The sequence below is a fragment of the Nicotiana tomentosiformis genome, chromosome 1, assembly GCF_000390325.3.
Source record: "Nicotiana tomentosiformis chromosome 1, ASM39032v3, whole genome shotgun sequence".
NCBI classification, from domain to species: Eukaryota; Viridiplantae; Streptophyta; class Magnoliopsida; order Solanales; family Solanaceae; genus Nicotiana; species Nicotiana tomentosiformis.
Genome location: NC_090812.1, coordinates 51887672 through 51915551, shown reverse-complemented (window position 1 = coordinate 51915551; position 27880 = coordinate 51887672). Strand labels below are relative to the sequence as shown.

Genomic DNA, 27880 nt, shown 5'->3' with positions numbered 1-27880 from the left:
AAACCCTCGGGGATTTGCAACCGTACCCTATATTTGTGCCACATTTTAACTTGTACCCTATTTTTTAAAATTATTAATTTGGTAGCCATCTCACAAAAAATCCATAATAATATGACAATTACACCCATGACAAAAGATATAAAATGACCTCCTCCTCTCATCTCAGCAACTTTATAAAAAAATCAGAAACTTGTCGAGATTTATTTTCATAATCACACTTGCATGAATTTGTTTCACCTTTAAGCTAAAATTTCATGCTAATATAGCATGAAATTGTTTCATGTTGAAGCTAAAACTTCATGCTAATATAACATGAAGTTGTTTCAGCATGAAGTTTTCTAATGCATGCTGAAGTTATTTTATCCTGCAGTCTACAGTTTTGTCATGAATTTTATCCGAAACTTCAGTCTAAACATGCTAAAGTTATTTAGTTCATTTGCTAAAACTTCAGACTAAACATGCTGAAGTTATTTAGTTCATTTGCTAAAACTTCAAACTAAACATGCTCAAGTTATTTAGTCATTTGCTAAAACTTCAGACTAAACATGCTTAAGTTATTTAGTTCATTTGCTAAAACTTCAGACTAAACGTGCTTAAATTATTTAGTTCATTTGCTAAAACTTCAGACTAAACGTGCTTACGTTATTTAGTTCATTTGCTATAACTTCAGACTAAACATGCTTAGTTTTTTAGTTCATTTGCTAAAACTTCAGACTAAACATGCTTAAGTTTTTGTCTTGTAGTATGTAATTTTCTAATGAGTTTTTGCTAATGCATGCTGAAGTTATTTAGTTCATTTGCTAAAACATCATACAAAATATGTGGAAGTTATTTAGTTCATTTGCTAAAATTTCAGACTAAACATGCTGAAGTTTTTTAGTTCATTTGCTAAATTTTCAGACTAAACATGCTTAACTTTTTGTCTTGCAGTATGTAATTTTTTAAAGAGTTTTTGCTAATGCATGCTGAAATTATTTAGTTTATTTACTAAAACTTCATACTAAAATATGTTGAAGTTTTGTAATGCAGTCTACAGTTTTGTCCTGAGTTTTATCCGAAACTTCAGTCTAAACAAGCTGAAGTTTTTTAGTTTATTTGCTAAAATTTCAGCCTAAATATGCTTAAGTTTTTGTCCTGCAGTTTGTCAATAGTATTTTATCAAAGAAGGATAAAATTATTTTTAAAAATACTTTTAACAAAAAAATGGGTACGAATGTAAACGAAAAAATAAAACGGGTAAAAAGGGCTAACAAATAGAGCTGCGCCCATGCAATTTTTACCAAACCCTTGGATTAGCAAATGGGCCAATAAGCAAAACCCGTGCCCAACTATCATCACCAGCTTCAGTTGGCTGGCTCGGCCTTTTCTCTCGCGCTCAACTTTCCCCCTATTTCGCTTCCATTCCCCCCACCCCTCGCTGATTCTTCATTTTCTTGATCCTTCAATCCCAGATATTGGATCAACTTTCAGAAAAAGGTAAAATCTTGACTACAAATTTTGTTTCCCCTTCTGCGTTTATTGAAAACAAAAAAAAAATGTGCATGTCTCAAGTTTCCCCATCGTTATAGTTATGATACTATTTCCAAGATTGTATTTTTGAGGCATTTGGGTTTGCAGAATGGAAGAGGAGAAACCCAAAAATGAAGTTGGTGGTGATAATGTAGATAATATTGTATATAATAATGTAGTCTTGAAAGGGGTTGATTTTTCTTCAGCTCCTACGGTAGATGATGAGCTATTTGACAATGTTTCATTGAAAGATCAAGATAAAATTGTTGGGGACTTAAATCATTCTCCAAGATCTGATCATTTAAGACTGTCTGAGGACAAGTTTGAATTTTCTTTAGGCAAAATCCCATCTGGGGTTGGTTCTGTTGACATTGAGGTGCACCATGATAGCCAATTTGATGAAACTAGACAGTCATCTTCTTCGGTTGATTCAGGTATGTATTCATATGGGGATAGTGCATATTCTCCATTTGGATCACCACCTAAACCTAAGCCTAAACAGGCTGTGCCAAATGTGGAACCTGAACTCTTGCATTTAGTGGACTCTGCTATTATGGGAAAGCCTGAAGGCTTGGACAAGCTGAAAAATGTTGTGAGTGGTGTCGAGAGTTTTGGGAATGGAGAGGATGACTCTGACTCTATTGCATTCTTGGTAGTTGATTCACTTCTTGCCACCATGGGAGGGGTTGAATCTTTTGAGGATGATGAGGATAATAATCCGCCAAGCGTAATGTTGAACTCTAGGGCAGCCATTGTGGCGGCTGAACTCATTCCTTGGCTTCCTTCCATTGGGGACATTGCAGGTCTCATGTCGCCTAGGACTCGCATGGTTAAGGGTTTGCTTGCTATCTTGCGTGCTTGCACTAGAAACCGAGCAATGTGCTCTACAGCTGGTTTGTTGCGTGTCCTGCTGCAATCGGCTGAAAAGATTTTTAGTCAGGATCTTGCTACTTCAGAGCCACCAACTTCAAGATGGGATGGGACTCCTTTATGCCTATGCATTCAACACTTAGCTGCACATTCTCTTAGTGTAAGGGATCTGCATAGTTGGTTTCAAGTAGTCACAAAAACACTTGCCACTAAGTGGGCAGCTCGTTTATTGCTTTCCTTGGAGAAGGCCATGAGTGGGAAAGAGTCAAGCGGTCCAGCATGTACCTTTGAATTTGATGGTGAAAGCTCTGGCTTGCTGGGTCCAGGGGAGAGTCGCTGGCCTTTTACTAATGGATATGCATTTGCTACATGGATCTACATTGAGTCCTTTGCTGACACTTTAAATACAGCAACTGCTGCAGCTGCAATTGCTGCTGCTGCAGCTGCCACGTCAGGAAAATCATCTGCAATGTCAGCTGCTGCTGCAGCCAGTGCACTGGCTGGAGAAGGCACAGCTCACATGCCACGGCTCTTCAGTTTCCTGTCAGCTGATAATCAAGGAATTGAAGCATATTTTCACGCCCAATTTTTGGTAGTTGAAAGCGGTAGTGGGAAAGGAAGGAAGTCTTCTTTGCATTTCACTCATGCGTTCAAGCCACAGTGTTGGTACTTTATTGGTCTTGAACACTCTTGTAAGCAAGGCCTCCTTGGGAAAGCAGAGAGTGAACTGAGGCTGTACATAGATGGATCCTTGTACGAGAGTCGACCATTTGACTTTCCCCGGATATCCAAGCCACTTGCATTCTGCTGTATTGGGACTAATCCACCCCCAACTATGGCTGGTTTACAACGTCGTCGTCGTCAGTGCCCTTTGTTTGCTGAGATGGGCCCTGTATACATTTTTAAGGAACCAATTGGGCCAGAGAAAATGGCACGTTTGGCGTCTAGGGGAGGAGATGTGCTTTCTTCTTTTGGTCAGGGAGCTGGCTCGCCGTGGTTAGCAACAAATGACTATGTGCAAAAGTTGGCTGAAGAAAGTTCTCTTCTTGATGCTGAAATCTGTGGATACCTTCATCTCCTTTATCATCCTGGCTTGCTCAGTGGCCGTTTTTGTCCAGATGCTTCTCCTTCTGGTTCAGCAGGTTTGACAATTCTGTTACATTTACAGCACATATCAATTTGAATTCTGATGTCCATTATCTTCTAGATTATCACTACAAAGCTTGATGCTTTAGAGTTGCTACCACTGATCCTATAAACTTTATACCTAGACCACCTTATGTATTTCCCTGCCTATGTTCATTTAACTATGCGTATATTTTAGATGGGGGTCAAAAGGTTTGGGTAGAGGTAGCAGTATCGTGTTGAGGGGAAATTCTCTGCGTGATTGTGTTGTTCACACTCATATCTTTCTCCTCCTACTAGATAATGGAAGTTTTAAGTTTCATATTCTAGAGCCTCCTATTTAATAATGGAACTTTTAAGTTTCATATTCTTATTTGATCATTTTGGACAGTGCTTGACAAATATTTTCTGTATACTAATTGAATATGTAACCCCCCTCCCCCTTCTCTGTCTTTCTTTTATTTGGTAAAAGATAAGTCAGGGACCAAAGTTTGTCCTTTGCATGTTTATTTTGTCTCTTTTTAATTGTAGCTTGAAGAATGTAACAGTTGTCAATCTGTTATTGTTAATAATTCTGAATTCTTCAGGTATGCTTCGAAGGCCTGCAGAAATTCTTGGGCAAGTCCATGTTGCAACAAGAATGCGCCCAACGGAAGCTCTTTGGGCACTGGCATATGGAGGCCCCATGTCCTTACTTCCTTTGGCAGTGAGTAATGTGCAAGAGAATAGCTTGGAACCTCAGCAAGGCGGCCTTTCTTTATCATTAGCCACAACTGCTCTTGCCGCTCCCATATTCAGAATTATATCTAGAGCCGTTGAACATCCTGGAAACAATGAAGAGTTGAGCCGCAGAAAAGGGCCAGAAGTCCTGTCAAGAATCTTGAACTACCTTCTACAAACTTTGTCTTCCCTTGATGTTGCAAAGCGTGATGGAGTTGGGGATGAGGCACTTGTAGCAGCAGTTGTTTCATTGTGCCAATCACAAAAGCAAAACCACACACTCAAGGTGCAGCTTTTCAGTACGCTTCTACTGGATCTGAGGATTTGGAGCTTATGCAGTTATGGTCTTCAGAAGAAGCTTCTCTCTTCACTTGCAGATATGGTTTTCACTGAGTCATCTGTGATGCGTGATGCTAATGCCATTCAGATGCTTCTAGATGGCTGCAGGAGATGTTATTGGACTATTCGTGAAGGTGACTCTGCCGATACATTTATGAATGAGAAAACACGTCCTGTGGGTGAAGTAAATGCTTTGGTTGATGAACTCTTAGTTGTTATTGAACTCTTAGTTGTGGCTGCCCCTCCTTTGCTAGCTACAGATGATATCCGTTGTTTGCTTGGTTTCATGGTGGATTGTCCACAACCAAATCAGGTAATGTGCACGTTTTTCTTATACAAGTATAGTGAGTGTTGAGGAAGTTTCTAGGCTAGTTAAGTTTCTTGTTGATCTTTATAGGAAAGCCTAGATACCATTTCAAATACTCCCTGCAACTACTCTATGTATCATCATGCTCAAAGCCTCCAACTAATATTGAAAACATGGGAGACAATGGATCCCCTTGTCTCAGTCCTTTTATTCGACCTATTCATTTAACTTCCATTCATTTAGTTACAGTTCTTAGTGATGTTATGCTTTTTTTTCCTCCCTTGCTGGATAGGTATCGATATTGGTATGAATCATAGGTTGTTTGGCTTGAAAAATATGTCACATTTATTCCTTTTGCTCACTGGGGAATGGAATCTTCATCTTAAACGAGAAATTTCTTGATACTTTCATTTTTTAGTTGATATTTTCCATCAGATGTGCCAGACTTTCTACTTGAATCTACTAATATAATTTGGTTCTCTCAGGTTGCCAGGGTGCTACATCTCATGTACAGGTTGGTTGTACAGCCAAATATGTCCAGGGCTCAAACCTTTGCTGACGCTTTTTTATCGTCTGGTGGTATAGAAACACTTCTTGTCCTATTGCAGCGCGAAGTAAAGATTGGTGATTGTGATGATTTATCCTCTTTCGATCATGATGATACTGCTGCATCAGCCCAGGAAACTGAATTGGATACTGAGACGCATTGTCCCACAGAAAGTAGTCAAGTTGGTGAAACTGGATTAACAAAAGAAAGAGAGACAAGTTTAAGTGAAATGGATTCTGTATCTGAGTCCCCCAGTGTTGCGGGTGCCACAATTTCTACTGGGTCTAATATCGAGAGGATGCAGTCCATCCCAGAGAATGGATTTATAAAAAACCTGGGGGGTATAAGCTTTTCAATAAGTGCTGAAAATGCACGGAATAATGCATACAATGTTGACAAAAGTGATGAAATTGTGCTTGGAATTATTAACCTTTTGGGTGCTTTAGTTTCATCAGGCTATCTGAAATTTGGTACGCATGCTCCCCCAGATGTGACAAACAACCTTTTGGGGTTGCTGGAAGGAGGGGGTACCATGTTTGATGATAAGGTTTCCCTTCTACTTTTTGCGCTACAAAAGGCCTTCCAAGCAGCACCAAATAGGCTCATGACTGGCAGAGTATACACAGCTTTATTGGGTGCCTCGGTATTAATATGCTTTTCCTCTTGATTTGCTGCTTCCTCAGAAACTCTGTTCCTGCACTTCTATTCTGTTGTGGATAATTTTTTTTTGTGGAAATCCTCTTAGGATTTTTCTAGGAAAATTTCCTTTCTTTGCTGTGTTTCAATAAGATAGTTACTGCGTTCGTAGGATCTGATGCTCAAGTAAATGAAAGAAACTCAGTGCATTATCTTCTGACAGTTTATGTGCTGGAGTGTCAATGTCACCAATAAGGTTTAAACAAAAAGAAATCAAATGAATATAATCTGCGTATCAATATTATACTATTTACCTCATGGGTAATAATTCCACATTTTGAATACGCGATATTGATGTGAAAATTCAGTCTAGACCTTTCTTATTTGTACAATTAATAGTTTAAGTTTTTCTTTTCCGGGAAAACCAGTTTTAGGGTATCTAGACATGGTCTATGCTATGATCAGTATAGGTGTTCTTGAGTATCTTGGTTGGGCTCATTTAATCCTTTTTATGATTAGTTTTGTTGAAAGCCTCATTGTTTGGTTTTTGAATTTCCTCTCTGTTACTTATTCAGATGGTCACTTCATCTATAGATGCTAGAGTGTTTGGGCTATACTATCTACTATTGAGTTTTCTGTGCTTAAGCAATGTATCACAGACAAATCTGAAGCCTTTTTGCTCCTGATGTAGATAAATGCCTCGTCAACAGATGATGGATTGAACTTCTATGATTCTGGGCATCGGTTTGAGCATATCCAACTTTTATTGATTCTTTTACGGTCACTTCCATATGCACCAAAGCAATTGCAAAGTCGAGCACTGCAGGTACTGAATTGTGCCCCTTTTTTCCTAACAGCTTATTGTGCCTTATCTTCTTTGTGCTGATGTGGGTGTAGGCTCTTGGCACTTCATTACCATGGGCTGCGGTGTTTAATTTTTTTTACTGGTTTTAGATGATTTTTAAAGTGAGGACTTGGTTATCGGTTGGTTCCAAGTTCATTAATTGAATATTTAACATCAAACTTCTACATCGGAACTATTTCTGTAGAATTAAGGCAAATATAACATTGGTTCTGACACTTCTGGATGAACAAGGATCTTTGTGAGTGGTGGGGCAATTAGGTTATAGGCTGTCATATTGAGTTTCACAGTTAGGACAACAACTATGCCTCAAGTAAGTTTCACTGTTATTAATATAAAAATTGTTGCGTGGTTAGTTAAATGTACAAGTTCTGTTTTGATGGGAGAATCAATGCAATCAGCTAATAAGTGTTTTGTTATAAAGTAAAATTTTACCAAATGAAGGGCAAACGGACACCCGTATACAAGATGTATACCAAAAAGTAGAAAACCTTACAGAAAGATATGGTTTTCTACGAACAACACCCCAATCTTCTATACAAACAGGAATGGGTGCACCAAAAAGAAATAAGGATAAGACGCTTCATGTCAATTTATTGCTTTCTTATATTGTCCTTGTTGTTTCTCTTCCTCTCCTACCTCTCTCTCATTTGAATTTTCTGTTTGGTTTCAGGATCTTCTGATTATGGCATGCAGTCATCCCGAAAACAGAATCAATCTAACCAAAATGGATGAATGGCCTGAGTGGATATTGGAGATCCTGATATCTAACTATGAGGTAGATTTCTTATGCTATTTCACAAAGAATTACTTTGCTTTCTTTTTGGAGTCATGTGAAGAGTGATACAAATACATTTCGGTTTTGTTTTTCATTTTGATACTTTTTGTGCATGTTGCCACCTCGTTTTGCATTTCTTCTCATGCATCTGTATACGGGAATAGTTTTCCATGTGGTCACTGGTATACTTTTTTCCCTTCGCTCACTTGAAAGTGAGGCTCATAGGTGGAGCTACTAAATGTCTTTTCTGATACGTCTTTTCCCTGTGACGTAGTGGTTAGAGTGAACTTTTCAATGTCAGCAGAGGCTAAAAGAAATGTAAATTCTGACTTTAATTCTTATGATCATTCTGTGACAGACAGGAGCAAGTAAGAATGCAAACCCAGGAAGCTTGAGAGATATAGAAGACCTCATACACAACTTTCTTATAATTGTGTTAGAGCACTCAATGCGTCAGAAGGATGGATGGAAGGTAAATTTTGTGAACCATTCTCCTTTCTCATGTTACATCATTCTGCTCGGTTTGTGTTACATTTTTAAAAAACATTGAGGACATAAGTGTAGCACCAGTAGGATGCTAACTAACAGAGTGTATTCACTAAGATGGAGAAGAATGGAGTGAATGATTCTATCTGAGAGGTGAGCTAGCAACTAATAATAATGATTGTAGGAATAAGATGTCTTATTACCGAGAGCTGAATGGATTTGTTGTAGTCTTGGAATGATTGTGTCAGTCCTTGATTCTTCAGACATTTTTTGTTCTTTCTAGTTATATTTATAGTACTGCACTAATTTCATTTTTTATCAACTCACATGCTTGTTCAAATTAAGACAGCTAACTTGGGATATAGAGAAGATGGGGAATTAGGGAATTGGCACAAGTGAGAGGTATTAGTACTGTCAAAATATTAGAGATGATAAGAATATGTAAAAAGATATGGATAAGCAGCATCCGTAATGCCAAAATTGCTTTCCTTGTGCAAACTAGAGGAGTTTGCTTGCAACGGGCACAAACCCCTTTTTATCACTCGAAAACCAAACCCCTCATGTGGGTTCTTGACTTGCTTATACTCACTAATCTATCCACTTACATAAATGAATATCTACCAACCTTCATATTTTGCAATACCACAATGAGCAAATGGGATTGACTACTTTGAAATCAACAAGTACTTGATGACTACTCTTTCTGATTTTTGATTATGAGTCATCTCCTGGCCTGAATTTCCTTTTGTTTTAGGTGTTAGATTTCTTGGTGTTTTATGTCATTTGCTGATTGACCTAAGAAGAATGAGGAAGCTTCAGTAACTTATTATAACTATTTTTCATATTGCTCTTTCTTTTGTCCCTTGCACTGATCGTTCTTCTATTTTAATATTTGCATCAAACATTTCTTTTGATAATTTTTTTTGGACAGGATATTGAAGCTACAATTCATTGTGCAGAATGGCTCTCCATGGTGGGTGGTTCTAGCACAGGAGACCAGAGAATCAGGTACTAGACTTGACAAGTTTATTGAGTAGCTCTCAGTGTTTGATTTTTCTCTAGTGATTTTTCTGTTGAAAAGGTCATTTCTTTCAAAATGCTACATGTATTGTGTAGACTATCCCCTTTTTCCTGCATAAATCTACTCTATATTGAATTATTTAGTATGTTATTAGATGTGCTTCATGCATTAAGTTGCTCTGGTTATTGCAATTTTCAATCAGTTTAAATGAAGTACATGGAAATTTTGGATTTTGGCTTATTTCACTGCTGCTTACTGGATATCATATATGGTTTAGCTTTCTCTTCCTTCCGGTTTTCATCATATCTCGATGTTTCCATTGTCAGAAATTCTGCATCGACAATACATATTCGAAAACAAGCGTTTTGTAAAAATTGGATAAAATTTGTTTCCAATTATATCCTGGCCTAAGTTCTAGTACCTGCCATACTGTAAGACAGACTAAATTAAAAGAAAATAGCATGCCTGGCTGTTAATAACAGCGTCATGTTGACCTGCATGGTGAAGTTTATTCTAGTTACTTGTCAAAAAAAAAAAAAAAACTCGACTTCGTACAGACCTAATCTTCGGAGAGCTGAAAAGCATTACGTCTTCAGGACCTTGACTATGATTTCTAGAGAATGGAAACTTGGCTGTATCGACTTTTTTGAACTTTCAGTGTGTTTGTCCCATCTATGATAGTGAATTCTTATTCTTTATTTAGCTTAAGTTGTTACTAAATCAGGGAACATAGCCTGTCTGGGCTATATTTCCTTTGAAGGACCATTTCAATTTTCATGTGCCTTGTGTGGTGAGTGGTGTCTAAAGACAACATCTTATGTTTCTATCAAAGGCAATTTTGGGGTTCTCATTAGTTTTCAATTTTGCTCATCTATTCGTCCCAAGACGTGAAGAGTCACTGCCCATTTTCAAAAGAAGGCTGTTGGGCAGCTTGCTGGATTTTGCTGCACGGGAGTTGCAGGTTCAGGTAAACTTGTTCTTCAAGCTCTGCTCTCTATGGTGAAAACTGAAGATGGGACTTAATATTCCTCTTGTCTTTTTGCTAATGATTTTCTATCTTCCATATGATATCAGAAATACCTGCTGCAGTGTGATTTTTGAACAGGGTAAAAGCAAGTTAGTACTCGAGGCCAAGTTTGTGCTACTTGAGATGTTAATAGAAATCTGCTAGTGTTGTCTGTTTCAAAATTTCTGGCTTTTATTGTATATTCTTACATTTGTGCCCAGAGAGACTTTTCTTTTTGTTTTAATTTCTTGGATTAACTGGGTGATGCCTGTGTGTTCTTCATTTTTATTTGTAGATTTTTGTTTGAGAACAACCATAAAAGCACCAGCAGAGTTGGGGGAGGGGTGTGGGAAAAGGGGGGGGGGGAGATGCATGTTGAGCTCTCTATATTTCTTAATTGAAGTCTGAATTTCGCACAAATTTGGTTTCCTTTGTAGTTAGCTTGGGCATTGGTGTCACCTTGATCCTTTCGAAATGTTTTTATTTCAAAATCAACTTTGTTTTCATTCCTTGGTGGCAGTTCCGATTTTTGTTAAATTCTGAGTAGTTTTCTGTTTGATAAGTGAGGGTAAATATACTAATGATGCACCAAGTTGGTGTCCATACAAAACGAGAAACACAGGAAACCTCTAAGAAGAATTTGTTTGGGCGGAGAGAGAGGATTTGCATGTCGAGCTCTCTCTATATGCTTTAATGTAAAGTATGAATATAGCACAAATATGGTTGCTTACTTGTTAGCTTGGCGTCACTGTGCTCCTTTCTAAAATTATTACTATAGCAAAATTTGTTTTAGCCCCTTGACGAAGTTAAATTTTGTGTTATTTTCTGAATAAATTCATCCTAAACTTTTCCTTTGACAAGTAAAGTAATTTTTTAATTGCATCCTAATGTTGACGTTAACATTTGCGGAAACTACAACAATGTCTACATCCAGTTTTTCTTTTTCCACAGACCCAAGTTATTGCGGCAGCAGCCGCTGGTGTGGCAGCTGAAGGGTTGTCCGCTAAGGATGCTAAGATGGGAGCAGAAAATGCGGCTCAACTTTCTGTTGCCTTGGTAGAGAATGCTATTGTGATTTTAATGCTTGTTGAAGACCATCTGAGGCTGCAGAGCAAACTTTACAGGACTTCACGTGTTCCTGCTGGTTCTGTTTCCCCCCTTTCAAATGTTGTGCCTGTAGGTAGTCAGTCTGCAAGTGCTGTTGGTGGAGATCCTCCTGAAACTGTAGCTGAACGTAAATCCAATGGCTCTGGGAGACTTTCACTCGATGTATGTACTTATTGACTTATGCTTGAGTGTGAATAATTCCTCTTCTTCTAGTACTAAGTGTTCATATCAGTCCGCAGATCTTCTATTTTTCTTTTTCCACCGCCTGTAATGTGCATATTTTCCTGGCAGTCCTATTGGAGTTTTTCTGCTTCTATGTCTTGTCTGTATCTCTAGATGTTCTCTATTTCCTGTGTCTTCTATAAACTATTATCAGTTGTGACTGTGGTTGCTGCATTTTCGCTTACACTACATGTAATTATTTCGGAAAACGCCAGTCTCACTGCTAATTGGGTTAAGAATGCAGTGTAGTCCTCACTCAGTCATGCTTATAATGCTCTCTAACTTATTTGTCCGGAGACCATGTTAGGTGTTTGTAACAGTTTACGATATTATATTTGGTTTCTTCTTCATTGGACTTATCCACTGTATTTCTTTTTAAATACTGCTGTAACTGTGCTTTGCTTGAGCTGAGGGTCTATTGGAAACAACCTCTTTACCTTCGCAAGGTAGGGGTAAGGTTGCGTACACACTACTCTCCCCAGACCTCACTTGTGGGATTACACTGGGTTTGTTGTTGTTGTTGTTGTCTTCATTGGACTTAGTTTACTGAGTAATTGCTGATCTCTACTAGGTTCTTGCATCAATGGCCGATCCTAATGGACAGATATCTGCAACTGTGATGGAACGACTCGCTGCAGCAGCAGCTGCTGAACCTTATGAATCTGTTTCTTGCGCATTTGTGTCATATGGCAGCTGTGCCTTGGATTTAGCTGAGGGGTGGAAATACAGGAGTCGATTATGGTATGGAGTTGGCCTTCCCTCAAACACCTCAGTAATTGGTGGTGGTGGCAGTGGTTGGGAAGCTTGGAATTTTGCATTGGAAAAAGATGCTGATGGAAACTGGATTGAACTTCCTTTAATAAAGAAGTCGGTTGCAATGCTAGAAGCACTGTTGTTAGATGAGTCTGGACTGGGTGGTGGTCTTGGTATTGGAGGAGGATCAGGTACTGGAATGGGAGGCATGGCAGCACTATACCAATTGTTAGACAGTGACCAGCCTTTTCTTTGCATGCTGCGCATGGTGCTTGTCTCATTAAGGGAAGAAGATGATGGTGGAAATCAGATGTTAATGAGGCATGGAAACACAGAAGATGGGACGTCAGAGGGTTTCCGTAGACAGACTAGCAATCTTTCTATTTTAGACGTTAATGCTCGTATACCATCAAGAAAACCACGATCCTCATTGTTGTGGAGGTATGCATATGCTGACCCTTTTTGAGAGCTACTCAATTCTCCTCTTCTTTCTTTTTGGTTTTGTTTCTCTTTTTAATTATTTATTATTTTTTGCATATGCACAAGATTTCTGGTAAAGGTACTGTATAGAAAGAAATATAAGTACTGATATATTCTTCATAAAAAAAAAAAAGCACTGAAATATTCTGAGAATAAGGGCGGAGCTAGGTATAAGTAAAGGGGTTCAATTGAACCACTTCGAAGGAATATCAAACTGTGCAATTGGTTATATATAAACTGATGAATCCCCTTGAAATAAGGGAAGATTCTAGTGAAGTGGTAATGGGGGTTCAAAAGTTGCTTTAGGTCACAAGTTCAGATCCCAACTGTGACATTTTAGAATTTTTTGAATCCCCTTATATAAACTTCTTGCGCTGCCACCACTGAGAACAGATATTCTTATTTTCTTGCTGGTGTCCAATTCAGAGCACTTGGGTAGAAACAATATCTTGTCACTTTGATCATTTCTATATTTTTTTCCAACCCTCAGTTAAATCCATCTGTTCAGAACATTGCATTCTTAATAAAGGTTGTTAGCGTGTTAAAGAGTTTAACGTTAATGTTGAGTTGCGTCCTTACAGAAATGTTCGAATGTCAAGTGTTAGCATGATGTTAGTTCCTCATTGGTTATATATGAGATGCAAGTGTATCTCACACCTATAAATAGGTGTATCTTTATTTCATTATAACGAGTGTCAACTTCATTTCTTCACATGGTATCAAAGTCTGTACGATTTTGGTAGAACCCGCTCAATGTTTTCGTCTCTCTGGTGACATCAGCTCCTATCTCCGATGAGTGGCTGCTCCATCTTTCTAATGGCCATTCCGACAGTGCCACGGCTCTCTCGGCAGCACTCTAGTGTCCTTTCTGATGACCTTTTGGTCCATGACCATTCCAGCGGCGCGCGCCTCTGGCCAATATTTTTGGCAATCCAGAAGTTTTTACTATCAACCCCAATACTTGTTGGCTTTTCTAATGTCAGAAAAAACCTTCTGGATTGCCATTTATCTATGTCAATACTCATTGGCATTAGCTTCTAACTTTTGGTAATGTCAACATGTTAGTATTTTTCTTTTGGTTTTTCTTTTTTGCTGGTTTCCATTGCCAATTTTAAGTTTCTCCGACAAGATTGGCATCCACTTTACTTGATATTCTCCTTTTGTGTTAGTCTATTTCTTGAGTGATGTTGTGTCGGTACTTATGGCCGTGTGCTTATATTTCTTCATCATAGTTAGACTAACATTTTTGGCACCATAGGGTGTTGCCTAATAGTCAATGAACTAGGTCAAAACCGTAGAGACCAGTGTTCAAATTCCAACAGAGACACAGAACACTAGGTGATTTCTTCCCATCCGCCTAAGCCTTGGTGGACTGAGTTACCCTTACCCGTGACTACATGTTACAAAAAATTAGTAAATTAGATTATCTTTTATGCTAGTTGTCAGCGCGGCCAGATGTTTGTTTAGTAATATTTTATTCTAACTTCCCAGTTCATTCTAATTGGTATCCCACTCATTCTCATTTTCTCTGGACAGTGTGCTTTCACCAATTCTCAACATGCCTATTTCTGAGTCCAAAAGACAGAGAGTGTTGGTTGCCTCCTGTGTCATGTTCTCTGAGGTTAGTATTATATCTATCTAGAAGACCTGTCTGAGTCAACAATTTATACAGAGGTTTAAGATAGAACTCTGTCGTTCTTATAGTTTAGCTGTACACTTTTGTTTCTGGTGCTTTCAGTATTTTGATTCATGTTTCTCTCACCTGTATGTTGCAGGTCTGGCATGCTGTTGGTAGGGATCGAACTCCTCTAAGGAAGCAATATCTAGAGGTTATCTTACCACCTTTTATTGCAGCCTTAAGGAGGTGGCGGCCCCTCTTGGCAGGAATTCATGAACTGGCAACTGCAGATGGTTCAAATCCTTTTGTTGTTGATGACCGAGCATTGGCTGCAGATGCCTTGCCCCTTGAGGTAGATATATTAGACTTCCATGTACATAGTGATGGAATTTCAGCTCTAGATTTTACTGTAATCTTTTTGTGGAGTTGGAGTTTGTCGAATGAATGTTGAATAAAATGACATGGTCGTTACAACTATCCATAATTGTTCATGTATTTTTTTTTTTTGATTAGAATCTGGCACATCCAGCATAAGGCTTTGTGGTTGGCTTTCTGTTCTGTCGCTATCCATGTCTGCAGTTTCTATTTTGTCGGTCACTTAAATTGATCTCTTTTATTTCTGTAACCGCAGATTAATAAATTCCACTTTCGTTTATACAGTCTTTCTCTCTTCAGCCACAGAAACATTTCGCAAATGCTGCTGCATTTTGTTAGTCAGTTGCATCTATGAACTTACTAAAGTCTTCTGTATATGTTAAATCTCCAAGAACTAAGATATTCTTTTATCCAGGCTGCTCTTTCTATGATCTCCCCTAGCTGGGCTGCTGCTTTTGCATCTCCACCTGCTGCTATGGCACTGGCAATGCTAGCTGCTGGCGCTGCTGGAGGAGAAGCTCCAGCACCAGCAACAACCACACATCTCAAGCGGGATTCTTCATTGCTAGAGCGCAAAGCGGCTAGACTTCATACATTTTCAAGTTTTCAGAAACCGATAGAGGCACCTAGCAAATCTCCAGCTATTCCCAAGGACAAGGCGGCAGCAAAAGCAGCGGCATTGGCTGCTGCACGAGACCTTGAACGCAATGCAAAGATAGGATCAGGAAGAGGTCTCAGCGCAGTGGCAATGGCTACATCTGCACAGCGACGGAGTAGAAGCGACATGGAACGCGTGAAGAGATGGAATGTTTCTGAAGCCATGGGAACGGCCTGGATGGAATGTTTGCAGTCAGTTGATACTAAATCAGTCTATGGGAAAGATTTTAATGCTCTGTCTTACAAATTCATTGCTGTCCTTGTTGGAAGTTTAGCTTTAGCGAGAAACATGCAAAGATCAGAGGTCCTCTTCATATATATGCCACTAGTCTTTTTCTTTGATAAGTCCATACAACTGGTCTCATTATCATTGTTGAGGTTCATTATATGATTCCTTGTGTGGCTATGTGGTTATAGGTTGAGAGGCGGACACAAGTGAACGTAATTGCTCAGCATCGCTTGTATACCGGAATACGCCAATGGAGAAAACTTATCCGTAGCTTGATAGAGATTAAAAGTCTTTTTGGCCCATTTAGTGATTGTCTGTACAATCCTCAGCGTGTATGTAACTTGCTGCTTTGTTGTATTTGTCTGATCAATGGTTGTACAACCTAGGATTTAATGAATATGTTTTCGAGTAGGTTTACTGGAAGCTGGATAACATGGAAACATCTGCAAGAATGCGGAGATGTTTGAGAAGGAACTATGGAGGGTCAGATCATTTTGGTTCTGCTGCAGATTATGCTGATCATACGGGTTTAAAAGAGGGGGAAGATCAAACAATCAGTCCATCAAAAGCCTCTCTTTTGGCAGCAGATGCTATTTCCATTGAGCCAGTGCACGAGGATTATGAACAGGAAGATGATCCCAACTTGGACAGTAAAGTAGGTGACATGGAACATCATGGTGACATTCAGAACAGAATATCTGGAACAGTTCAGCCACCGGGGACATCTTCAGAATCTGGAGACCCTCCAGTTACTAACCACCAAGACATGGTGCAGAGTCCTTCAGCAGTTGCCCCTGGTTATGTTCCTAGTGAACATGACGAAAGGATTGTCCTTGAGCTTCCATCATCAATGGTCAGGCCATTGAAGGTTTCTAGAGGAACTTTCCAAGTAAGTTCGCAGATCAAAAATATGCTTTTTACGAAATATTTCCTTAACTAATAAGGTTATTGGCTGATTACGTATAAGCTGCTAATTTTTCAATGAGTGGCATTCTGAAGTGCACACATCTTTTGAAACTCAATTGCCTCAAAGAGAAAAGGATGACTGGAAGATTAGTGAATTGAAGAAGTTGTACATACTACGTCAGCATGTTGGTGCTGCCTTCTGTGAATAAAATTTGCATATTACTGATTAAAAAAAAAAGAGATTAGTGAATTGAAGAAGGGTTTGAATGTCAATTGAGTAACTGCAATCTGGTGAAAGTATTTGAAATTGAAGGTTTCCCCGCGCCCCTGCAAATGGGCCATCAGCTGGCGTTGCATTTGGGGACGGGGGATCATTTCTAGTCCAATTAGATTCTAAGTTTCAGATTATAACCGTGCGTCGCTGGCCCTCGGGGATTTCTCGGTCATAAAAAAAAAATACATTGTCTCCTTGGTAAAAAATCTGTTTGAATGGTGTCCTTTAATGTTTTGACTGTCTTTGTTTGGATTGTAAAGTTTGTAGTTGTAGGGGACAGGTTATCTTTTTGTAAGTTAGGACACAAGATTGCCTAATCTTCTTCTTAACTATAAGTGAAAGTTATAAACATGTGAAATGATTTCTTGTTTCAGATTACTACGAGGAGAATAAATTTTATTGTTGATAACATCGGGACCAGTGTTGTTGGGGATGGTCTTAATTGCAGCAGTGAAGAGAAAGTTCAAGAAAAGGATCGAAGCTGGTTGATCTCTTCCCTTCATCAGATATATAGCAGAAGGTGAGAGTAATGATGTTTCTGTTTTAGATCTATTCAGACATCGCAAGGACAAAATTATTTGAGAACCCCCTCATTTGATTGCAGCTGTGCTACAATTTGAGGTGCTCATTCCCATTTATTGATTTGTAGTTTTTCTTTGACCTTCTCCACTGCTGGTTGCGGAGAGATTCAGTTACTGTTTCATTGTATAGTTGAGAATCTTCTAGTTGGTTGAGACTATGATACTGTTATATTTTTAAACAAAGAGTAGAATAGATATCCAAAGCATAACAAATGGAGAATAGAATTCTGATATTTATAAACATAGATAGGATTACATAAATAAATCAAGAATGTCAAGAAACATATTTTTCTTTGGTATGTCTTTCATTCAGTTGGAAGCTTGAAAGGAGATTTTCACTCTTTCACATGTTGGTCACATTTCAAGCTGGAAAAAGGACTTGCCAGCTCTCTTACACATTTCAGTCACATTTCACATGCTGCTCACTTTGTTGAAATCATTAGTCCCTTTGCTAGATTCTTGCTTTCTCTTATGTGATTTTTCCAGGAGGGTTCACTTATGGACCCCATGTGTGTTGTGAAGTGATTATTTCACTAATCAGTCTAAATTTTCTAAGGTAGAAGCACACCATTTTGCTTTAGTTGACATTTGTTTATTTAGAAAGTTGTCTTCTTTCTTTAGCGGCCATTTTACCTGACTTTTTGTCTTTACAGATATCTTCTAAGGAGAAGTGCATTGGAATTATTTATGGTCGACCGGTCAAACTACTTCTTTGACTTTGGGGTATTACCTTCTACTACATTGTTATGATATCATGCTCTTATTTTTATACTACAACAATTAGGTTAATTTCCTTGATTTTTGCAACAGAGTACTGAGGCAAGAAGAGATGCATATCGAGCTATCGTTCAGACTCGTCCCTCTCATTTGAACAATATCTACCTCGCAACTCAGGTTTCTACTTCTCTGTTGCTTAATCATTGGTCTATAGCAGATGCACAAACTTGGTTTTTAGTTAGTTTGCAATAATATGTGTGAGCCGTGCTCGACATATTGTACTTGTATCCATATCCATACAAAATTACACTGCAGAAAGACTTGAATCTTCATGGTCAAACAAGAGTTTCTGCTTTCTTTAACATCGACCAATCTTCTATCCGGTTATATGTTTATGCCACTTCTCCTCTTGCAGAGACCTGAACAACTTCTTAAAAGAACTCAACTCATGGAACGTTGGGCTCGCTGGGAGGTATGTTTGAAAATTGAAATTTCACTACTATCTATTTCGGGGAAAGGGGAAGAAGAAAATGAAAATTCAGTGTATGTGTGTGTGTGTGAGAGTGAGAGGGAGGGAGAGGGAGAGGGAGAGGGGGAGGAAGAGAGAGAGAGAGCATGCAACCCACATTCTAAAGGCAATCGGTGGAATGGGTAGGGTAGTCAGAACATTAAAATCTTTTGCCAACCCTTAACCTTATACATCCAATGTGGAACAAATGCATTTTAAACTCCCACCCGTACCCTACATGCGAATTGATGATTTCTCTCTTCTTTTGCATTTTTTCCGGCTTTGTTCTCTCTCTCTCTCTCTCTCTCTTTCTCTTTGTTGAGAAGACGAACTAGCTCAACAGGCTGAAGAATGCTCAGCAGGTTGAAAAGGGGGTCTTGAAAGAGAGAGAGAGATTAGTCTCAATAGGTTAAAGATTGGGCTTGGAGTAAAGTTAGTTGCTCAATGGGCTGAGTAGAGAGAAGCTCAGTGCGATAGTATAGGTATTGAGAAAATGGTTGTAGAAAAACAGAGGCTCAACATTTGACTCTAATACCATGAGAGAAAATCTAAGCATCCAACCTAAAAAATTAAAGCAATTTACTATTTCTTTTCTCCCCCCAAAAAAAGAAAAAGAAAAAAAGAGTCTTGAAGCAGTGAGTGGAATAGAACAAACCCTCTACAAACCATACGAGCCAAATGATGGTTACCACGCAAATTTTTCCTTTTGTGGACTTAAGTAGTGTGAGCATGTGCTTATCAAATGATGGTTACCACATGAAAGAATGGTTTTGGTACCATGTGAAAGAATCTAAACATCTGACCAATATCTTAAGACGATGGTTGGATTAGCTCAGGACCTTAAAACCCCCTTGGAAATGCTTACTGAGCCAATTATGGGCAAGCGCATTATCTAACAATATATATCCACCACAATCCTTTAGTTTCAACTTCAAGTGCTCATTTTCCTTTGTCACACAGATTCATAATTTGCTAATCTGTATCTTTTCAGATCAGCAACTTTGAGTATCTAATGCATCTTAACACACTGGCCGGACGTAGTTACAATGATATTACTCAGGTACCATTTTCTCATTGTGAGGACTCGAGAGGAATCACATGCTAAGTTGACCAGTTTTCCGTCGGTTTTGCAGTATCCTGTATTCCCCTGGGTCATATCCGATTATACATCAACCAACTTGGATCTTGCTAATCCATCTTCTTACCGAGACCTCTCAAAGGTTGGCATATATAATATTTCACGTGTCAAATCATCACCAGGTTGTTATATGGCTGACATATGAAATGTATACGTGCAGCCAGTTGGAGCATTGAATCCTGATCGGTTAAGGAAGTTTCAAGAGAGATACTCTAGCTTTGATGATCCTGTCATCCCAAAGTTCCACTATGGCTCACATTATTCAAGTGCAGGAACAGTATGTTCTTTCTCTCACTTGCATTTGGTTGTCCTAAGTCATTTTAAACTATTGTGAGGGATGACTATACCTCTCTATATTGTTGGATGTCCTGAATAATTCAACATATTAGTTGACGAGTCTGTCAGCATTCAATGCATACTCTACCAAGCAATAATCTCCTTAGAGATGCTTGCATTTTCATTCATCTCTTGACCTTCTGACACTCTTGGTTATTTACTTGTTCTGGCTCGGTTTGATTCATAGATAATTCTGTCTCTGTTCTTTGTTATATATGTTGAATATGCATTACTTGAGTGTGAACATAGGCTGCAATGATTTTAAAGATTCTGTTCTAAGCCTTTGGTATGAATTTTAATGTTACACCAGGTGTTGTATTATCTAATCAGGATGGAGCCCTTCACTACCCTATCTATTCAGCTCCAAGGTGGAAAATTTGATCATGCAGACAGGATGTTCTCAGATATTCCTGCCACTTGGAAAAGTGTTCTTGAGGAGATGAGTGATGTTAAGGAGTTGGTATGAACTATATATTACTTATACCTCAATATTCTTTTACAATTTGAGTTTCACTAATTAACTTTACTCAATTCTTTAGAGAAATGTAGATTAGAATAATTTGTTCAAGTTGGATAGTCAACTAGGATTGTTTTATATCAAGTGGGTCCTAAAGTGAAATGATAGATTAATTGTTGTTCTTTTTCGTGATATCTAAAATGACAAAGTATTCCGTTATGGACATTAATTTGGTGTGTCCTGGAAAGGGAAGTAACATTCAATTGGAAACAGATGGAGCAGATAATGCTTTCAGCTTCTAATAGATTTGGGATTCTATGATTTGTTTTCTTTTGTTGTTTCTAGAGTCAGTTAAATCTTTTGCACCATGTTTTCCTAAATTCAATACGTCATATCTTTATTTCATCTTTCTTAATACCTAGGTTCCGGAGCTATTTTATCTTCCGGAGATGCTAACAAATGAGAATTCAATTGATTTTGGTACAACACAGTTGGGAGAAAAGCTTGGTATGCAATACAATTTAATTGAATATAGATGCAATACAAAGCTAAATTTTGTCGTGGCACTGTCATATCATTTGCTTCTCATCTCTGTTCAGACTCTGTGCGGCTTCCACCTTGGGCTGAGAACACAGTTGATTTTATTCATAAGAATCGGATGGCACTTGAGAGTGAGCATGTCTCTGCTCATTTACAGAAATGGATTGATCTTATTTTTGGGTAGGTTCTGTCTGTCTTTCACTTGAGAAGATCATTTACACAATCTGGTTTTGCCTATGTACTGTGTTACTCTCCTTGAGATTTTCGAAGTGTGAGGAGTTGTTTTGGATGCATCAAAAGTGACTTTCCCCTTAAATGTTGTCTCTTCTTTTTCCTTCTCTTTTCTTTTTAAAAGATATTCTTTGCATACTCAGGTATAAGCAACGAGGAAAAGAAGCTATACAGGCAAATAATGTTTTCTTTTACTTGACGTATGAAGGAACAGTGGATATTGACAAGATAACTGATCCAGTATGCTTCACTTCCTGTTCTTTTTGCTTTAATTATCCCACATAACTTGAATACTAGTAACTTTTATATCTTAAATCTTGTCAAAAGGTCCAGCAGCGTGCTATGCAAGATCAGATTGCGTACTTTGGACAAACTCCATCTCAACTTCTTACTGTCCCACACATGAAAAGGATGCCACTGGCAGATGTTCTCCAGCTACAGGTAAGTTCGTTGCATACATAGGTTCTCCCCTTTTAAGGTTTTCAAAGTCAAGTGTAACATATATATGAGTAAAATTGGTTATTTGATAGTTCTTTTTTTGTACATTTGAGCTGATATCTTCCTCTGTTCTGTAACCTTGCATCTTCTTGATGCCTTTATTTATATTATTCAACTTCATCAAAAAATATATACGAGTAAAATTGAAGTTGGCTAAAGTGAGCAGTAGTAATTTTCTTTTTGATTAATTTAGATGAGGGAAATGTAAGTCTAGAACTGTCTATCTTTTGCTCGTATAGAGGGGTGAAATATTTAATTGTTGTAGGTGATGTTAATTTCACCCCTTTAGGAAAAGAAAAGGAACTCACCGGGTCGGTTGTAGAACACAATGATTTCTTTGTCATTTTCTTCCTGTTTTATGAGTCGATTTACCCTTTCACCTTGGTGGCAGAAGATCACCAATGTCTTATTTGCTTATGTGGCACTGTATTCCCAATTCTGAGCCTCTGTATTGTACTTTGTCAAACTTTCAAGTCTCACTTTTCCCTTGGGCCCCTTCTTTGGAGACCCCGATTTATTTTTTGTTTGTCTTGCTGTATCCTATTCATTTGAGCAAGTTCGTCTTATGAATCTAGAGAACTTGTTGTTAAGCCTGGATGTTCCTTTCTGCGTGGAGGTCTGAGCGTATCTTGTTTCTTAGACAATTTATGATTCAGTTTTGAGCGGATAGTGCAGCTCATTTTCAGCTACTAAGTATTATATTATCATAATAGGTGGACTCAAATTTAACCTTGGACTTTTCTCATTTAATTTTGACAGACCATCTTCCGGAATCCTAAAGATGCTAAACCGTATATGGTTCCCCACCCAGAGCGCTGTAACCTACCTGCTGCAGCGATGCAGGCATCTTCTGATTCACTTGTAATTGTTGATATGAATGCTCCAGGTGCTCATGTAGCTCAGCATAAATGGCAACCAAACACACCAGATGGCCAGGGAACACCTTTCCTCTTTCAACACGGAAAACCTGGTGCTAGCTCCGCTGGTGGAACATTCATGCGTATGTTCAAGGGGCCGACTGGCTCTGAATCAGAGGAATGGCATTTCCCTCAAGCCCTAGCATTTGCAGCTTCTGGAATCAGAGGCTCATCCATAGTTGCAATTACATGTGACAAAGAAATTCTTACAGGCAAGCAGTATATATATTCTATTTATTTAAATCTCAAAATATTTTAGTTATCGAATTGTAGTTGTGAAAGTATCATATTTGAGTTCATTAACCCATTTATATGTAAGCTTGCTTTGTAACCTTTTTTTTGTGGGTTTTCTGTTCCTTTTTTGTTTTGTTTTTTTGGTTTTGGTGGGGGGGGGGGGGGGGGGGTTAAGTGAATAGTTAGCATTCTTCCATCGTGTAACAATACTTTGATGGTCAAAACTCACTTATCTGAGACAAATTTCCTCAGCCAATATACTGCTTTTGATGTTTTGCAAATGAAGTTAGGAATTACTCCCTATGCTCCATATCATGTGGCATGCTTTCCTTTCTAGTCTGTTCCTAAAAGAATGGCCGCCTTACTGTATTTTGAACTTCCCATTTAATCCTCAATGACATGCTTTTATAGCCAAGAAAATGTCATGGAATATTGAGAACACAAGTTCCAAAAGTCTTTCTTTCTTTCTTAAACTCCATTCCAAGTTAGAACCACCACATAGGATGAACTTGGAGGGGGGGGGGGGTTATATACTAGTGCTCATTTTGTAATTTTCTTCATTTATCTCAAATTATCTACTTGAGGGCAGAAGCCTCTTACTTCATTTCCTCTGATTCCATGATTTGTGAGAGTGCCAGTGGGTTCCTTAGTTGGGCGGAAAAAAAAAAGTGATTGAATGCAAGACCTTTCAATGATGCGAGATTAGCATTGCATGCTTTATGTTGTTGCTGAATCCTAAACATACTGACTAATAATAGTTCCTGGACTTGTATCTAGGTGGCCATGTAGACAACAGTGTGCGGCTGATATCATCAGATGGGGCAAAAACTTTAGAAGTAGCCAGAGGACATTGTGCTCCCGTGACATGCGTGGCTTTATCTCCAGATAGCAATTATCTTGTTACCGGGTCTAAAGATGCAACCGTGCTTCTCTGGAGAATAAATAGGGCATCAATGCCGCGCATCGGCAGCACGGCAGAGGCTTCCACTGGTTCAAGCACACCTTCAACCAGTAGCACTACACCAAACAGCTCGAGAGAGAAAAGTAAGAGGCATCGAATTGAGGGTCCCATACATGTCCTTAGGGGCCATCTTGGGGAAATATTATGCTGCTGTGTGAGTTCAGATCTTGGGATTGTGGTTTCATGCTCCAGCTCGTCAGATGTCTTGCTACATACTATAAGAAGGGGTCGATTGGTCAGAAGGCTGGTTGGAATGGAGGCACATTCTGTCTGTCTGTCATCTGATGGAATTATAATGGCTTGGAATAAATTCCATAAAACACTAAGCACCTTTACTCTTAATGGAATTCTTATTGCTAGAATACAGTTTCCTCTCTACTCCGCCATTAGTTGCATGGAGGTTTCTGTTGATGGACAAAATGCATTGCTTGGAGTAAATCCATCTGCTGAAAATGATGGACCATCAGACAATAAGTCTATGAAGTGGCAAAAGCCAGGACCTGGAGATTCTGATGTCGAATCAGATGAAAATGGCAAAGGAAATATATTAGATATCTCTGTGCCTTCGATCTGCTTCGTTGACATGTATACTTTAAAGGTAGAGTTAAGACATCTTTTGGACCTTATTTTTTTCTCTTTTCCTGTCCACGTCAAAACTGGCATCACTGAGTGAGGAACTGTAAGGCAGACCATCTAGTTTGTTTGCTGCTTTGCCAAGTCTGGGTTGTCTATGCTGCTTCTTAGCACCTTTTGACCCATGCAACTTGAAATTCCATTTTCTTAGTTGCTTGATGATAGGAAGTACACTCATTTCTCACCTTGTTTCGCTTGTGTGTATGAAGCAGAAGCTGATGTTTTGACTTGCAGGTTTTTCACATTATGAAGCTTGGAGAGGGTCAAGATATTACGGCTCTGGCTCTGAACAAGGATAATACTAATCTCTTGCTATCGACAGCTGATAAGCAGTTGATAATCTTCACAGATCCCGCCGTAAGTTGAATACTTTCTCTTTATGTTAAGAGGTTTTTGCTCCTTGTCAAAAAATGTTGAGAGTTTTTTGCTAATGCTAATTTTTGGGTTCTATCTTTTGGTTTCCATCCCTATCTTCTTCCTTTCATAAAATATCTCCAAGTGACTAGATATATGAAATGCTAATATCTATAAACGCCATGTTTAGCATCTAGTGATTGAAAGAAGCATATGTTACAACTTTTCATTGAAGGCTGGTGCATTTTTGTTGGCTCTTTATGCCCCACACACCTTAATTTCTTGTCAACTTGCATTTTTGTGGATACCCTTGGGCCCATGAAATATCTCTTAACTGGATAATTTTGAGATGGTAACATATTGTATATTATAATAAAATCAGTACATAGGTTGTACTGAAATCATATTTACAAGTGAGTAGCCAAAAGAAAAAAACTTGGACCTCAGGCCTAACAAGATTCTAGGACATCTAGGATTGAAACAGTATCTTCTGCATAGATCTGTTTACACCAAAAGCAAAAAAGCAAAACACAATTAAGCTTGATCTTCTGCACAGAATTTCTTCTATCCTCATATCCTCAAAACATCTGGAATTCCTTTCTTTCCAGATTGTCCACCAAATACATGCTGGGATAGTTCTCCATATATCTCTGTCTCTTGCTCCAGTTCCAGCTTCATCCCAACTGAAAAGAACTTCAGTAATCTTACTAGGCATTGTCCAAGCTATGCCCCTGAGATTAATAAAGATCTTCCATAACTGGTCAGTTATCTTGCAATGTAAAAATAGATGGCTAATTGTCTCAACATCTTCTCCACATAAGTGACATCTTGAGCACAATTGAATCCCTCTCTTTATAAGATTGTCTTGTGTCAGAACCACCTCCTTTGCTAGTAACCAACAAAAACATGCTACCTTATAGGGAATCTTGATTTTCCATATATGCTTCCAAGGCCAGTTATTAATCTTTAGTTTGATTCAGGATCTTGTATGCTGTATTCACCTTATAGATGCCACTGTTATTTCCTTGCCACTGTTATTTCCCTGGCACCTTATTGTGTCCACCCCACTCTGTAAACCTATGAATCTTTCCAGATGTTTGTAGAAGTCAGTCATTCTGGTCACCTCCCAATCATTCAAACTTCTTCTAAAAACAAGTGTCCATCCTTGTGGGGACCACATTTCAGCTACTGTGTTGTGTTGATGTTGTGCCAGAACATACATATCAGGGTAGAGGTCCTTTAAGCATCCATATCCCAACCAGTTATCTTTCCAGAAGGAGGTTTTATTGCCATCTTGCATTTTGATGGATGAGTGGTTCTTTAGAATAGGCCAGAGTGACCTGATGGATCTCCATAAGCTAACTCCATATGCTGTATTTACTTCCTTTGTTATCCACTTGTCTTCCTCACCATATTTGGCTTTGATCACATTACCCCATAAGGTTTGGGGTTCTTGAGAACACCTCCATAGCCATTTCATCCTGAGAGCCTTCTCTTAATTGGATAATTATGTTAAAACTTCTCTGTGGAATAGCATTTCCTTGTTTGAATGTTTCTATTATTGAAAAAGATGTGAGTGCTATAACCATTAAACAATACATTATAAAAGGTGAATTCTAATTCCTTGTTTGAATGTTTCTATTAATGAAAAAGATGTGAGTGCTATAACCATTAAACAATACATTATAAAAGGTGAATTCTAATCTACCATATCCTCACTTGTCTGTGCCACACTCTTAACTCTTTCATGAAATTCCTTCTCTTCCCTATGCCCACCTGGCCAGCCCCACAAAAAAGAAGAAGAGAGAAACGAACAAAAGGAACAACCAAGTTCCATTCCCTTATAAGGTAGAAGAAAATTTACTGTATTAAATACTGGAAAATGACTGCAAAGCCCCTGTTGACATGAGTTCCATGGCGAGAAGCGCTTCCCACTTTAGTTAGAGATTCCTTGTTGCACAACCACAATAGTAAGTTTGACACTTGATTTAAATGGAGTTTGTTCCTATAACTGCAAAAAGAACCTTTAGGCAATTAGGCTTATACAGTTGGAACTTAGTTATCTACGACGAATTAGCTCCTAGATTCACTTATGCCATTTTGTGCTAGACTGTGCAAACACCACTGTGGAAATTAGTGATTAATAAATTTTATGAATATCAAAATGGATTTCTTTTGAAAATTCTCTGTTAATGTCATTCTTCTAAATTAAGAGTTTATCCTGATTTCCCCGGGCTTTGGTCAATGGCAAACAAGGCAAGATGTTTGGTATGTGCATATCACGAGTTTGAACCTAATTTGTGGACCAAGCCCTGTATTTAAGTGGAGAATGGTGAGAGGGGGGGGGGGGGGTTATAGCTTATAAACATCTTAGTTGACTTTCTATCCATATCATATGCAGTTGAGCTTGAAGGTAGTGGATCAAATGCTTAAGCTGGGTTGGGAAGGTGATGGACTCAGCCCTCTTATAAAGTGAAAGTTTCAGGAAATTGGACTTTGATTCACCAAGGGTTAACCAAAGTTTCTCCTGGTAAAAATCCCATTCATATCTTACAAGATGAAAAGTGCTATGCATCAAATACGAAAACTTTGGATGCATAACTGACACGCAGCGGCTCCTTCTCTTGACTGTATCATAGTCACTGTGCAACGAGGATAATGTTTTACATTGACATGTAACATGAGTGTACTGTAATAGGTAAACCACAGGGCTGTCCAGTAGTTTTTTTTACTGGGTTCAGCATTTTTATTTTTATTGTTTTGATCGATATAGTTGTACATGCCGTCCAATTGTTTGATGTTAGAGTATAGGAAATTTAGCCATTTGATCTTTTCTTCCCCTTCCTCAATCACTGTATTGGGACTTCAGTGTCGTGGAATCACAGTCAAGATACTCCCTTGTAAATGTTATCTTGTAAGATGTGCTTTTTTACATGTTTATTTAGCTA

General features: G+C 38.5%; 1 protein-coding gene across 1 annotated transcript; it reads left to right on the top strand.

Moving 5' to 3' along the window:
* The first annotated feature begins 1329 nt into the window (after nucleotides 1-1329).
* LOC104094446 (BEACH domain-containing protein C2) lies at nucleotides 1330-27880 on the top strand. The gene is made up of 31 exons (XM_070182677.1): nucleotides 1330-3521; nucleotides 4092-4876; nucleotides 5356-6060; nucleotides 6745-6879; nucleotides 7589-7693; nucleotides 8052-8165; nucleotides 9111-9187; nucleotides 10086-10167; nucleotides 11158-11475; nucleotides 12107-12729; nucleotides 14305-14389; nucleotides 14544-14738; nucleotides 15177-15722; nucleotides 15836-15979; nucleotides 16060-16536; nucleotides 17202-17347; nucleotides 18062-18131; nucleotides 18219-18302; nucleotides 18541-18597; nucleotides 19625-19693; nucleotides 19767-19853; nucleotides 19932-20048; nucleotides 20418-20567; nucleotides 20987-21071; nucleotides 21164-21284; nucleotides 21479-21575; nucleotides 21663-21776; nucleotides 22593-22962; nucleotides 23762-24543; nucleotides 24813-24935; nucleotides 27334-27880. The coding sequence occupies exons 1-31, from the start codon at nucleotides 1619-1621 to the stop codon at nucleotides 27406-27408; spliced, it is 8841 nt and encodes a 2946-aa protein (XP_070038778.1). The 5' UTR covers nucleotides 1330-1618; the 3' UTR covers nucleotides 27409-27880.